Source organism: Paramisgurnus dabryanus, chromosome 23 (assembly GCF_030506205.2).
Source record: "Paramisgurnus dabryanus chromosome 23, PD_genome_1.1, whole genome shotgun sequence".
NCBI classification, from domain to species: Eukaryota; Metazoa; Chordata; class Actinopteri; order Cypriniformes; family Cobitidae; genus Paramisgurnus; species Paramisgurnus dabryanus.
In genome coordinates, this window is record NC_133359.1 from 9,194,548 (window position 1) to 9,208,950 (window position 14,403).

Genomic DNA, 14,403 nt, shown 5'->3' on the forward strand with positions numbered 1-14,403 from the left:
TTTGCATTCATTAAAATCCAGCATGCGCATTTGTCTCGCAACACGTCTGCATCGTTTCTTACTTTTCTAATCACTGTTTACATGCATGAAACGCATGATCGACTCAGTAAGAGATTTATATGTGTGCTGAACTTCACAACAAGACACTAATCAAGTCAATGATATAAACAGTACAGTAGGGAGATACAGTAAGCAGGAAACCAAAAACCTACAACTTAGAGCCATTAGAGCTACTGTTGCCAGCGGGCAAATGCCAACTCACATGCACTTCGGTGGCCTCAGACGTATGCTTATTTTTAGATCTGCATTAGGAGACGAATACATAGCATATCTGCAAAATCAACTCGTGGGGATGATCGCACTAAATGTCTTATAGTCATACTGCTTACATGTCCTGAACATCTCCATGCCTTTCACACTTGTATGGTTTATACAGTATAGGACAAACCTTATTCGTTGTCCTTATTGTATAGGACTAATTCACTCAAAAATGAAAATGTCCATAAAAAAAGAAAAAGTACATAAATTGCGGTACAAGTAAATAAAGCTATTTCAACATAGACCAGTGTGCCTTAATAGCAAAGTGCTGACCTGGAAAGATTTCATTGCGTGAATCTTTATTATCGATTCTGCCTAAGATTCTCACCAGCTAAGTGAAAACAGATGAATAAATATCTGGTTAATGGTTGAATAAATAGAGGACAGAAAAAGGACATTGTAGTTTTTTACTGTGAGCAGCTAATTGTCTTTACTGTGAGCAGGAAAATCAATGATGGCAGATGAGTTCAACAGGCGGGTGATTTTGGGCGGGATTAATATGTGAATGTGAAGCCTTGTCTTTTTCATAGGGCCAAATCACAGTGGATGGCAGTCGTTAAATTAATTGGAGAATTAACCTCTTGACAAGGCATATGCTTCCTTCATTTGTTACTGACATAAAGGTGCTTCGCTGTCAGACTCAAGAATATAATCTGTGCTGAAGCCAAGCACCGTGCAGGCGTCCATGCTGTGTTCTGATTAACAAGATCACACAGATATTGAGATTCCTTTGACCATCTACCCTCCAATATAGGCTCTGTCCACATTAAACTAGATCTGATGTTATAGGGATAGTTCGGCCAAAAATGATATTAAACATGATTTACTCACCCCAAGCTGTCCGAGTTGCATATGTCCATCGTTTTTCAGACAAACACATTTTCGGATATTTTATAAAATGTTTTAGATCTTTCAGTTGATTAAATGTAATGTTACGGGGTCCACCCATAGTCCATGACCTTCAAGTCCAAAAAAAGTGCGTCCATCCTTCACAAATTAAATCCAAACGGCTCCAGGATGATAAACAAAGGTCTTCTGAGGGTAATCCGCGCGGTGTTGTTGTAGAAATATCCATATTTAAAACTTTATTAACGAAAATAAATACCTTCCGGTAGCGCCGCCATCTTAGGACGCGTTCGCATTCAGGATGAGAGCTTACGCAGCCTACGGAGGCTACTCTGCTGCTGCTCTGTGCCCCTGCCCTCCGAATTTGTCATACGTCACTAAGAAAAGTGCGTACACTACACTAATACTCTCTCCTGAATACAGAGGAGTCTAAGATGGCGGCGCTACCGGAAGGTATTTATTTTCGTTAATAAAGTTTTAAATATGGATATTTCTACAACAACACTGCGCGGATTACCCTCAGAAGACCTTTGTTTATCATCCTGGAGCCGTTTGGATTTAATTTGTGAAGCATGGACGCACTTTTTTTGGACTTGAAGGTCGTGGATTAGGGTGGACCCCGTAACATTACATTTAATCAACTGAAAGATCTAAAACATTTTATAAAATATCCGAAAATGTGTTTGTCTGAAAAACGATGGACATATGCAACTCGGACAGCTTGGGGGTGAGTAAATCATGGGTTTAATATCATTTTTGGCCGACCTATCTTAAGATATTGAGTTAGGAAAACATGTGATTGCTTAGTTTCGTATGGAGTATAGTCTGTTTTTTTACCTGTATGCAAACGTACGCGCATAGTTGAAGGCAAAGCCTTGCAAAGCATAGTTTAATTGACCTGTCCGTGTACGCAGTCGTTCGATGCATACTCATTGCGACCAAATCAAATGCATCTCTTGGGCTAGACTACAGTACCTTCTCCTGTAGGTGCATGCTAATGTGATGATGAAAATTGCCATAGTTTGCCTAACTAGGCTTTTGTAAATCACTGTGGAGGTTTGGTTGGTTTGAAAGTGTTTATGAATCTCAACCGGTAGATTCTCAGGAAAACACACATACTGTACTGATAAAAATGCACAGCATTGGTTTCTAGTGATATGACTACACAACACTTTTGGCAGTAATCCATGCCTGGTGGATGGTATTGTAGAGATTTACCCTACAGAGATGATCTTCTGCATGACTGAATGGCCTTCTTAGAGCAAGAGCTGTCTTGTTTACCATTTACTCAGGCTGTGTTTTGAACGGAGAGTGCGTCTTGAGCATTCGACTTCTGTTGATGAGGTTAGCTTTTACCGAAAGAGAGCTGCCAAACACACCACTTGAACATGAGCTCAATCAAATAGCTATTAGTATGAATCTCCCTTGGGTTTATGGGGTTGTTGAAGGTGTTTCCCTCATAGGAAATTAACTTGGATCTAGCTGTTCAAAAGTAGCCCACTTCTAATTGTGTATCTGGTCATGATAATCAAAGCTGTCACCTCTCCTCACATCAACCTTTTAGGTTTACCAACCGACAAACTTAGTTAATACGGCTGTGATCACACAGTGGTACAATAGAGTTATCAGTCCTTCTAAAGTGTTTTGAAGTCACACTGAAATTGAAAACTTAAATTTTGGGGGGAATATTGTGGTATTTTATACAAATGACTGTTCTGTGAGCCTTATTATAATTTTTTTATTCACGTGCCCTCATAATCTTTAATCAAAAACGCTAATCTCCTCCCCTCCTTGAAACCATCTCTCTTTAATTTCCGGTCATGAGGAATGGCGAGAGGGCCGGGTCCTTGCAACGATTAGCAAAATTAGCAAAAACAACAGCGATTAGCAAAAAAAGCTAATCTCCTCCCCTCTTTGAAACAATCTCTCTTTACTTCTGGTCACGAGGAACGGCAAGAGAGCTGGGCCCTCACAGCAATTAGCAAAAAGCAACAGTGAATGGCAAAAAAGTTTAATCTCCTTCCCTACTTGAAACGATCTCTCTTTACTTCCGGTCACGAGGAATGGTGAGAGGGATGGGCCCTCGCGGTAATTTGCAAAATTTGCAAAAACCAACAACGATAAGCATAAAATCGCTAATTTCTTCCCCTCCTTGAAACAATCTGTCTTTACTTCTGGTCACGAGGAATGGCGAGAGGGCCCGGGCCATCGAAGCAATAAGCAAAATTAGCAAAAAACACAATAATCTGCTCCTCTACTTGAAACGATCGCTGAAATCTCTTTACTTCCAGTCACGCAGAATGGCAAGAGGGTTGGGCCTTTGCAGCCATTAGCAAATTTAGCAAAAAAACAACAGCGATTAGCAAAAAATGCTAATCTCCTCCCCTCCTTGAAACAATCTCTCTTTACTTCCGGTCACGAGGAATGGCGAGAGTGCCGGGCCCTCGCATCGATTACCAAAAAAACGCTAAGCTTTGAAACGAAATCTCTTTACTTCTTGTCAGGAGGAATGGCGAGAGGGCCGGGCCCTCGTAAGATTATCAAAAAGTAACAACGATTAGCAAAAAGAAGCTAATCTCCTTCCCTCCTTGAAACTATCTCTCTTTACTTCTGGTCACAAGGAATGGCGAGAGGGCCGGGCCCTCAAAGCGATTAGCAAAATTAGCAAAAAACAACAGAGATTAGCAAAAATACACTAATCTGCTCCTCTCCTTGAAACGATCGCTGAAATCTCTTTACTTCCAGTCACGCAGAATGGCAAGAGGGTTGGGCCTGTGCAGCCATTAGCAAACTTAGCAAAAAAACAACAGCGATTAGCAAAAAATGCTAATCTCCTCCCCTCCTTGAAACAATCTCTCTTTACTTCCGGTCACGAGGAATGGCGAGAGTGCCGGGCCCTCGCAGCGATTAGCAAAAAAAACGCTAAGCTTTGAAACAAAATCTCTTTACTTCTTGTCATGAGGAATGGCGAGAGGGCCGGGCCCTCGCAAGATTATCAAAAAGTAACAACGATTAGCAAAAAAAGCTAATCTCCTTCCCTGCTTGAAACTATCTCTCTTTACTTCTGGTCACAAGGAATGGCAAGAGGGCCGGGCCCTCAAAGCGATTAGCAAAATTAGCAAAAAACAACAGAGATTAGCAAAAATACACTAATCTGCTCCTCTCCTTGAAACGATCACTGAAATCTCTTTACTTCCAGTCACGCAGAATGGCAAGAGGGTTGGGCCTTTGCAGCCATTAGCAAACTTAGTAAAAAAACAACAGCGATTAGCAAAAAATGCTAATCTCCTCCCCTCCTTGAAACAATCTCTCTTTACTTCCGGTCACGAGGAATGGCGATAGTGCCGGGCCCCTAGTATCGATTAGCAAAAAAACGCTAAGCTTTGAAACGAAATCTCTTTACTTCTGGTCACAAGGAATGGCGAGAGGGCCGGGCCCTCAAAGCGATTAGCAAAATTAGCAAAAAACAACAGAGATTAGCAAAAATACACTAATCTGCTCCTCTCCTTGAAACGATCGCTGAAATCTCTTTACTTCTTCTCACGAAGAATGGCGAGAGGGCTGGGCCCTTGCAGCGATTAGCAAACTTAGCAAAAAACAACAACGATTAGCAACAAAAATGCTAATCTCCTCCCCTCCTTGAAACAATATCTCTTTCCTTCTTGTCACAAGGAATGGGGAGAGGGCTGGGCCCTTGCAGCGATTAGCAAACAGCAAAAAACTTCAGCGATTAGCAAAAAAACGCTAATCTCCTCCCCTCCTTGAAACGTTCTCTCTTTACTTCCGGTCACGAGGAATGGCAAGAGGGATGGGTCAGGAAATAGATAATAGCGATTAGCAAAAAGGGACATGACCCAACTTCCAACTATTAATGGATAATTGCATAAATTCATCTCCCGCTCTCTCTTTTTTCTCATTTGCCGGAATCTATTTTGAACGTTTATATCTAGGGGCATAACTATCGGTAAGCAGGGTAAGCGTTGCTTACGGGCCCGGACCAATCAGGGGCTCGCCCGACTAGAAGAATTTGATTGACAGTCGGCGGGCCCTATCACATATTCGTTGCTATCCGCTGTTCCCAGGCTTTCTCACGGGTTTTCAATAGGCAGCCGGATGATGTCAAAGTTCTGTGAGAGCGATTTAAAAAGCAAACTCCTCCGTATGGTTTCGCGAATCACTCTCGCGGTAGTTTGACGTAACCCGGCTATCAATTCTTGAGGCGCATGAAGTCGAACAAGCCATCGCCCAATGAAATCACCGCTAGCGATAGAGCCCAACCAATCACAGCCCAGATTTTCTGTGCACGTTTGAAATCGGCTGGTTTGTATCTTTTTGTTTCTTAGCACAAACAAGAAACGATAACGCTTTAAATACCCAAACACTACACCAGACACCTAAAGCAAAGCACAAAGTGCAGCAGTAAGTAAACAAATGATTTTGAATGGTATGGATCGATCCTACGTATGTAATGATTGAGCTGTGTTTTGTCTAAAGTTTAGAGCTGCTGTGTGTATCATGTCATCCAGAACTGAAGCCCGGAAAATACATCTACAAATTATAATGTGGTTATAATGTAACGCTATAGCCTATAATGTAAGTGAGCATCTTTTATATGTATTTAGACCTAGGTGTATGTGTGTGTATAGTCATAGCAATGAGTAACAAAATCTTATAGTGTGCTGTCACCAGCAGTGTTTTTCATAGGTTATGGTGCGCTGTCACCAATGTTATGTTTTTGTTGTGGTGCGCGTAGGCTATTTCTGATTTTGTCAGTTAATCTCATGTCTCTATGATCCTGTCCTGTCCCATTCATTGTAGCCTGCTTGTGGACATTGCGTCATCACGTGCTGTAGTAAAGGGCCTGCCTTGATAATCCTGCATATGGGCCCGATGTTGGCTCGTTACGCTACTGTTTATAGCTATATTCTAAATGTGAATTTTGTCAATGTTTTAGAGCACACTAGTTTATAGATACTGCATCCTTAAGGCTAACATATTCATACTAAAAGTGAAAAAACTTAATACAGTTCTTTTCACGCTCTTATAAGTGAAATGACTCCAAATCTTCAAAGACTTGAAAGGCTAACTTCCTAAGACCCGAGCTTCGGTTTGGCTCACATTTAAGATTTCTTCCAGCTATTTGTGGTTCGGAAGAACCAATAAATATTTTCAGTTACACAGAATTAAGTATTATGGTGCAAACAACAAAAAATGTAATGTCCACGCAAGCGGACACACCAGTTCTTAGGAGGTTAATCATAAAGACAGGCTGAGTGAACGTAGCATATAAAACAACACAAATAAAGATTCCATGAAATGACCTCACCAGTGTGATGCACCTGGCCAAGCATTTGCCCCAAGAGCCAACACATGACATCACATATGCCACCACGATTCACATTCTTGATCTTCAATCCCAGACGCTCATATAAACTTGTTTCGCTTCCCTTTGTTCTTTCTTAAATACAGCATGCACAAACTGATTCATTGCTGATGCTGAATATTAGCCATGGTGTGTTATAATGAGAAACATCTTCAGGCTGTGCACAAAAATGATTCACTCCGCTGCAGATGAGATTTGCAATGCATGTACTGTGGAAAGTAATGCAGGGATTAAGCCGAAACTTGTGCCTACACGCTGTGCATAAATTAGAGCGAATCGTCACCGAAACGTCGCCTCTCCGCGTTCTGTTTTTCCACTAGCACTTTATATTACGACTGTCTAATTGCAAATCTAAAGGATGAGGTCTAACCTGTGATTAAACCAAGACTTGGCTTAATCAAAACATCTCATCCACCCTCTAATCATTCCCATGGTGCCTTGAATTTTCAAACAAAATGTTTGGATTGCACGAACAAGAGGCCCCAATCAAGTATTTGATTGGAGAATGACCATTGGTTGTAGGCATTAAGATGAAATGGCTTGACCTGATGACACCTCATTTGTTAATTCAGACGCCCTGCAACTAATGGATTGGATCAAAGTTATTTTATAGAAAAAGATAAAGCATTACACAGGCATTTTATATTTGAACCCTTCTATAAAATCCAGACTACATATGTGACCTTGGACCATTTTACTAATGATCACAAATTTTACTAATGATAAATACATTTGTATATATTTACGGTAGGAAATTTACAAAATATCGTAATGGAACATGATCTTTATTTAATATCCTAGTCATTTTGGGCATTAAAAAGTTTATTTTGACCCATACAATGGACTGATGGCTATTGCTACTAATTTACCCGTGCTACTTATGACTGGTTTTGTGGTCCAGGCTTACATATGTCTTAATATATGATTAGAGACATATATTTTTGTGTGTATAAATATGATTAGGGAAAGTTGGATTTCAATCATTGATTTCACATTGTTCAATCTTTGACATGATCTAACTCAGTCAATATTAAAGATATCAAGGTTATATTTTTTACAGACTGACCGAGTCACATTTAAGTAATCTCTGTGTCTCTATTGCTCTAACTTCAATCAATATTATTTCTTTAAAATAAATTTTTTTTCATTTTCCGTTATTTGACAGGACATATCAGGAGCAGGAGAAGACCTTGAGCTTGTTGAAGCATTGTTGTTGTTGGAGTGCTGCCCACAAGTCTATACAGTAGCTTTCACAAAGCATCATTAAAATTGATACATTATTATTGTCTTGTTTCTCATCTTTCGTTTTATTTTTATTTTATATGTCTGTTTTCTTTTATTCCTTTTGTTTATTTAATGAATGTTACCTTCATCATTTATTCAGATTTATAGTTTTAAATTGTTTTAAATTGCAATTTGGTTTTGTTTTTCATTTGGCGTTGTTTGGGTTTTACATTTGCTTTGTTTATGCTATGGGAACATTCATTAAGAATGAATGGCCTCTGATGGCATTTATTTTCATGCGCTGTCTGTACAGTTTTAGCACCTGATTAATTTGATTTTATTCCATTTTATTTTATTTTTTTATTCTTATCACTTTTTAATGAATGTTACATTAATAATTTACACAGGTTTTTGTTTTTAAATTGTTCTCGCAATGTTGATTTGTTTATCATGTGGTCTTAGATTGTTTTGTTTATACTATGGAAACATTCATTAAGAACGAACCATGGCCTTTGATAGCATGATTTATTTCGAGAACTGAATAGTTTTAAAGGAAAACACCAAAGTTTTTCAATATTTTACTATGTTCTTACCTTAACTTAGATTAATTAATACATACCTATCTTTTTTCAATGCGTGCGCTTTTAAACTTTGTACAACCCGTCGTGAAAAGTTAGCATTTAGCCTAGCCCCATTCATTCCTTAGGATCCAAACAAAAGTTTTATTTTGTGCTACCATAATTACTCGTGTAACTACTCATGTAACAGTCTTTAAATAGGGAAAACATAGAAGTGTTTGGTGGCTTCTTAATTCATCCCTGTTTGGATCCTAAGGAATGAATGGGGCTAGGCTAAATGCTAACACGTTCACGACGCTCTGTGCAAAGATTAATTGCAAGCATTGAAAAAAGATAGGGATGTATTAATTTGTCTAAATTCAGGTAAGAACATAGTCAAATATAAAAAAAAAACGATGGTGTTTTCCGTTAACTAAATTTTTTTTCATTTTGTTCCATTTTTGGTTATGTTTTATTTTTATGTTGTCCTTGTTATGTTTTCTTTATCACTTGTAAATAAATGTTACCTTCATTTATTATTTATTATTTATTCATTTATTATTTTTGTTTTGTTTTACATTTCTTTTGTTTATGTTCACCTGCTGGTTATTTTAATTGCCCCAACTTTACATCAGGAGGTCTTTCTGTGGAGTTTGCATATTGTCCCTGTGTCAGAGTGGGTTTACTCCAAGTTCTCCGGTTTCGTCCCACAGTCCAAAGGCGTAGGGTAGGTGAACTGTAGATGCCAGATTGTTCTTTCCTGACTTTTGTGTGAATTAACTTGGATTAAGTTGTGTGTGGATTAACTAGCAAATAGCCATGGATGCTGGAACGAGGTTAATAAATAAATAAAATAAAAAATTGTCCCTTGACAACTAGATTAGCTCCTTAAAATGCAGAAAGTTGACTACGTTTTGTGTCTCAATGTGTCCATGTGTGCTGGATGTGCTCCTCCATCATTTGATCATATGCCATAATAAAAGCACGCTGAATAATAAAAAAAAGTCATTGTCAATGTCCCAAGGCTTCTAGAAAACTCAGTAGACCTGTTTAGAGTAAACTTGAGTTGTTTCACGTTGTGTGTGAGCCCTAACCATGTCAATTAATTGGCTCTTTTGAAAACACAGTGTGGTGCACTGTAAACCTACATCTCAGAATTTAATATGGGACTCCAAATGAGTAACGCTCGAGGTGTGTTACAGCAGCAAGCTGCATTTCCTGCGGAGTCCTGCAGGCGCGTGGCGTGTCTGACTCTATGCAGGTGTTTTAATAATGCATGACTCCCTATCTCGGGAGACGCTCATTTGATACAAACTCTCCTCCCTTCAGGTGCTGCTCTGTATGCCGCTGAAATTGTTCATCTGAGACGACTCCTGCAGGCCCGAGAACACTCGCCAGGGTTTCATAACGATGAAATGATTTTGTATATTAACAGATAACAAATGAAAGATCCACTCGCGCTTCGGTTTGGTGAATTGTTTTGTTTGGTGATTCATTTCAACCTGATTTCATTTTTAGCTGATCGTTGATTGTAATTTATTCGCGTTGTTGGTTGAATGAATCGGGAACATTATGCATATTTTGTTTACCAGATGCTTTTGTGTCTCTCAAGCAGTGTCTGATGTGTTTACAGATTCCTCTCATCCGTGGGAGATTACGTATCTGTGGGCGTCTGATTCAGTAGTGCATGCAATAGAGAAATAATTACAGATAATCACAATTTTGCCACATCTCTTTGGACAGGAAGTGCCAAGACCCCTGTTGTGTTTAATGAGAATGGAGACGCACCTGGACGTTATGACATCTATCAGTATCAGATCACTAACAGATCGGCTGAGTACAGAATCATTGGCCATTGGACGGATCAGCTGCATTTAAATGTAAGGGATGGCTTTACTTTTTTTTATAGGTGAAGCTATGTGTTATAACATACCAATGAAATGGTTATTTACATTGGTGATTGTGTTTAGACAATTTTCATGCTGATAATGGCTGTAAACAATAAAATTACTTGTGTTAAATTAACATGTTACGTTATGTTATACAGTATTACTTGTTACGTTACTTGACGTTATGTTACTTGACGTTGTGTGACATAACGTTGTATAACATAACGTAACATGTTAATTACCAGTAATTTTGCGTAACATGTTAATTTAACACCAGTAATTTTACGTCAGAATTATTGGTGTGATGTTACTTGACGTTACGGTACATGACATTGTGTGACGTAATGTGACGTAAAATTACTGGTGTTAAATTAACATGTTACGTTATGTTATACAGTATTACTTGACGTTGCGTTACTTGACGTTGCGTTACTTGACATTATGTTACGGTACATGACGTTACGGTACATGACGTTGTGTGACGTGATGTAAAATTACTGGTGTTAAATTAACATGTTACGTTATGTTATACAGTATTACTTGACGTTATACAGTATTACTTGATGTTACTTGACATGACTTTACGTGATGTTATGTTACGGTACATGGCGTTAAAATTACTGTTGTTAAATAAACATGTTACAATATGTTATACAATATTACTTGACATTGCGTTACTTGACGTTGCATTACTTGAAGTTATATGTTATACAGTAGTACTTGACGTTATACAGTATTACTTGATGTTATGTTACGGTACATGACGTTAAAATTACTGTTGTTAAATTAACATGTTACATTATGTTATACAGTATTACTTGACGTTGCGTTACTTGAAGTTGCGTTACTTGACGTTGCCTTACTTTACGTTACTTGAGGTTATGTTACTTGACATGACATTACGTGATGTTATGTTACGGTGCATGGCGTTTAATTTACTGTTGTTAAATAAACATGTTACGATATGTTATACAATATTACTTGACGTTGCGTTACTTGACATTGCGTTACTTGACGTTATATGTTATACAGTAGTACTTGACGTTATACAGTATTACTTGACATTACTTGATGTGACGTTATGTGATGTTATGTTACGGTACATGACGTTAAAATTACTGTTGTTAAATTAACTTGTTACATTATGTTATACAATATAACTTGACACAACATTACTTGACGTTATGTTATGGTACATGACGTTGTGTGACGTGATGTGAAATTACTGGTGTTAAATTAACATGTTACATTATGTTATACAGTATTACTTGACTTTATACAGTATTAGTTGACGTTACTTGACGTGACGTTACTTGATGTTATGTTACAGTACATGACGTTATGGTACATTACGTTGTGTGACTTGATGTGGCGTAAAATTGCTGGTGTTAAAATTTCATGTTACGTTGTTATATGTTATACAGTATGTTATGTAGCGTTATGTTATGTTACTTGACGTTATATTACTTGACATTGCGGTACGTGACGGTGTTGTGATGTGACTTGACATTACTTGATGTTACATTGCTTAATGTTGCGTTGCGGTACTAAATGTTGTGTTATGTTACTTGATGTTATGTTACATTATGTTACTTTACTTTATGTTAAGTTAATTTTTGTTACATCATGTCATGTCACATTACCTCATATAATGCAGTATTGTCTTTTTATCTTATGTTACACGTCATGTTATGCTGATTTGCTATGTTATGTTTTGTTTTCTTTATTTTTAATAATGTAATATTTCACAATTACCACTATAATTATGATACATCTCTCTTCAGATTGATGCCATGCAGTGGGCCAGTGAAGATCCTGCTATGCCCATTTCCGTATGCAGCCTGCCCTGTCAGATGGGTGAGCGCAAGAAGGTTGTGAAAGGAGTTTCCTGCTGCTGGCACTGCGAGCGCTGTGAGGGCTACCACTACCAGGCCAGCGAGTTCACATGCCAGCTGTGCCCATACGAGCAGCGGCCGGATCAAAACCGTACCGGCTGCCAGCCCATCCCCATCATAAAGCTGGAGTGGCACTCGCCCTGGGCCGTGGTGCCCATCTTTATTGCCATCCTGGGAATTCTCGCCACCACCTTTGTGGTGGCAACGTTCGTGCGCTACAACGACACCCCCATCGTACGGGCCTCGGGCAGAGAAATGAGTTACGTTCTGCTCACCGGAATATTCCTATGCTACTTCATCACGTTCCCAATGATGGCAGCGCCCGGAGTTGCCGTATGCTCTTTCCGGAGGATCTTCCTGGGTCTTGGCATGTGCTTTAGCTACGCTGCGCTGCTCACCAAGACCAATCGCATCCATCGGATCTTTGAGCAGGGCAAGTGTTCGGTGGCGGCCCCGCGTTTCATCAGCCCCGCCTCCCAGCTGGTCATCACTTTCAGCCTGATCTCGGTTCAGTTAATGGGCGTGTTTGTGTGGTTTGTGGCCGACCCACCCCACACCATTGTGGATTACACTGAGCAGCGTACGCAGGACCCCCAGAACTCCCGCGGTGTGCTCAAGTGCGACATCTCAGACCTTTCGCTCATCTGCTCTTTGGGCTACAGCATCCTTTTGATGGTCACGTGCACTGTTTACGCAATCAAAACCAGGGGAGTGCCCGAGACCTTCAATGAGGCCAAGCCTATTGGATTTACCATGTACACAACATGTATCATCTGGTTGGCCTTCATACCAATTTTCTTTGGAACGGCACAATCTGCAGAGCGGGTGAGTTTGCATTTTTAAATACTGTACATTTTCCACATTAAATAAAATATAACAAGAAATCAATGCTGGTCCAACATTATGTCCTCATTTGCAACTGCATCAAATATGTATTGCATATACAGTATATACTGTACTTTAAGTTGTGTAGGTGTGTTAGATGTACATTAACTTCACATATCCACTTATTGAGTGGCACAGTGGATCAGTGGGTGGCACTTTGGTGACCTGGAGATCCCAAATTGTTCTTCCCCCAACTTGGGTGTAGACCAAGTTGTGTATATATTAGCAGGTTTCACCATGAATATAGCCATAGATGCTGGAATAGTCTGTTGTGTTATTTTATCACAAACAAGCACTCTTCTAAGAGATGCTCATAAGATACAGTGGATCACACATGACCCATAGGAATACTTCTGAAGATAAAGGTGAAGCAGTTATCAACAGGAGTCCACAGAAACGTGTAAGTGTATTTGATTTTAGACTTGTGAAGTTTTAGCGCAGTGTCGTTGCTAAGAAATGCTCTCTTGTTTACCTTTGTCTCACGTGCTGCAATCCGCGTTTGTTCTCGCGTGTCCTCGCGTGCTTTAGTGTATTACAGTAAATACAGTAGTAGTTTCGGCCATTAACGTGTTGTTGATTGTTTTCGGGCGTGGCCAACGCCAGGAGAGTATTTAAACAGCAGTAAACAGTTCAGTCTTCAGGTGAAGCAGTTATCAACAGGAGTCCACAGAAACGTGTAAGTGTATTTGATTTTAGACTTGTGAAGTTTTAGCGCAGTGTCGTTGCTAAGAAATGCTCTCTTGTTTACCTTTGTCTCACGTGCTGCAATCCGCGTTTGTTCTCGCGTGTCCTCGCGTGCTTTAGTGTATTACAGTAAATACAGTAGTAGTTTCGGCCATTAACGTGTTGTTGATTGTTTTCGGGCGTGGCCTGCTGAGTTTCAGCCCACATTTGAAGCACTTATAAAACCAGTCAGTCCACCGCGGCAGCGGTCGCGTGCAGCCCTCGTCGTGTGAAGACCGAAGAGTGTAAAGACCATCGACTCTACCTGCGCGACTCCACCGAGCAGGGACACCGACTGGGCACTTAAGTATTGCACTTTTTGTACTAACTTTTTATATTTTTCTATTTATCTATATAGCACTCTTTTTCCTCTCTTTTACATTTCCTATTCTTATAATTTTCACTATGTGCTTTCAAATCTCTACTGTCATTACAACTCGTAAATCTGCTGTATCACGTCGCCGTGGGAGAAATATTAATAACCTCCGCACTCTCCCACCTTCCACTATTGCCTCACTCTCTCTTCCCATTGGCTTATGGAACTGCCAATCTGCTGTCAACAAAGCAGATTTCATTACTGCCATTGCCTCACATTCTGGCCTTTCTGTTTTAGCACTTACTGAGACATGGATTAAACCAGAGGACACGGCCACTCTGGCTGCCCTCTCCAACAACTACACTTT

General features: G+C 39.6%; 1 protein-coding gene across 4 annotated transcripts in view; it reads left to right on the forward strand.

Moving 5' to 3' along the window:
- grm8b (glutamate receptor, metabotropic 8b) overlaps positions 1-14,403 on the forward strand; it is a 192,303-nt gene that overhangs the window by 161,477 nt on the left and 16,423 nt on the right. For 3 of the 4 annotated variants that reach the window (XM_073813231.1, XM_073813232.1, XM_065292056.2), the window contains exons 8-9: positions 10,072-10,208; positions 12,002-12,937. In XM_073813231.1, coding sequence (XP_073669332.1) covers positions 10,072-10,208; positions 12,002-12,937 — 1,073 coding nt within the window. Of the gene's footprint in view, positions 1-7,712; positions 8,383-10,071; positions 10,209-12,001; positions 12,938-14,403 lie in introns of those variants that run through there. The other variant, XM_073813233.1, reaches the window with a different exon arrangement.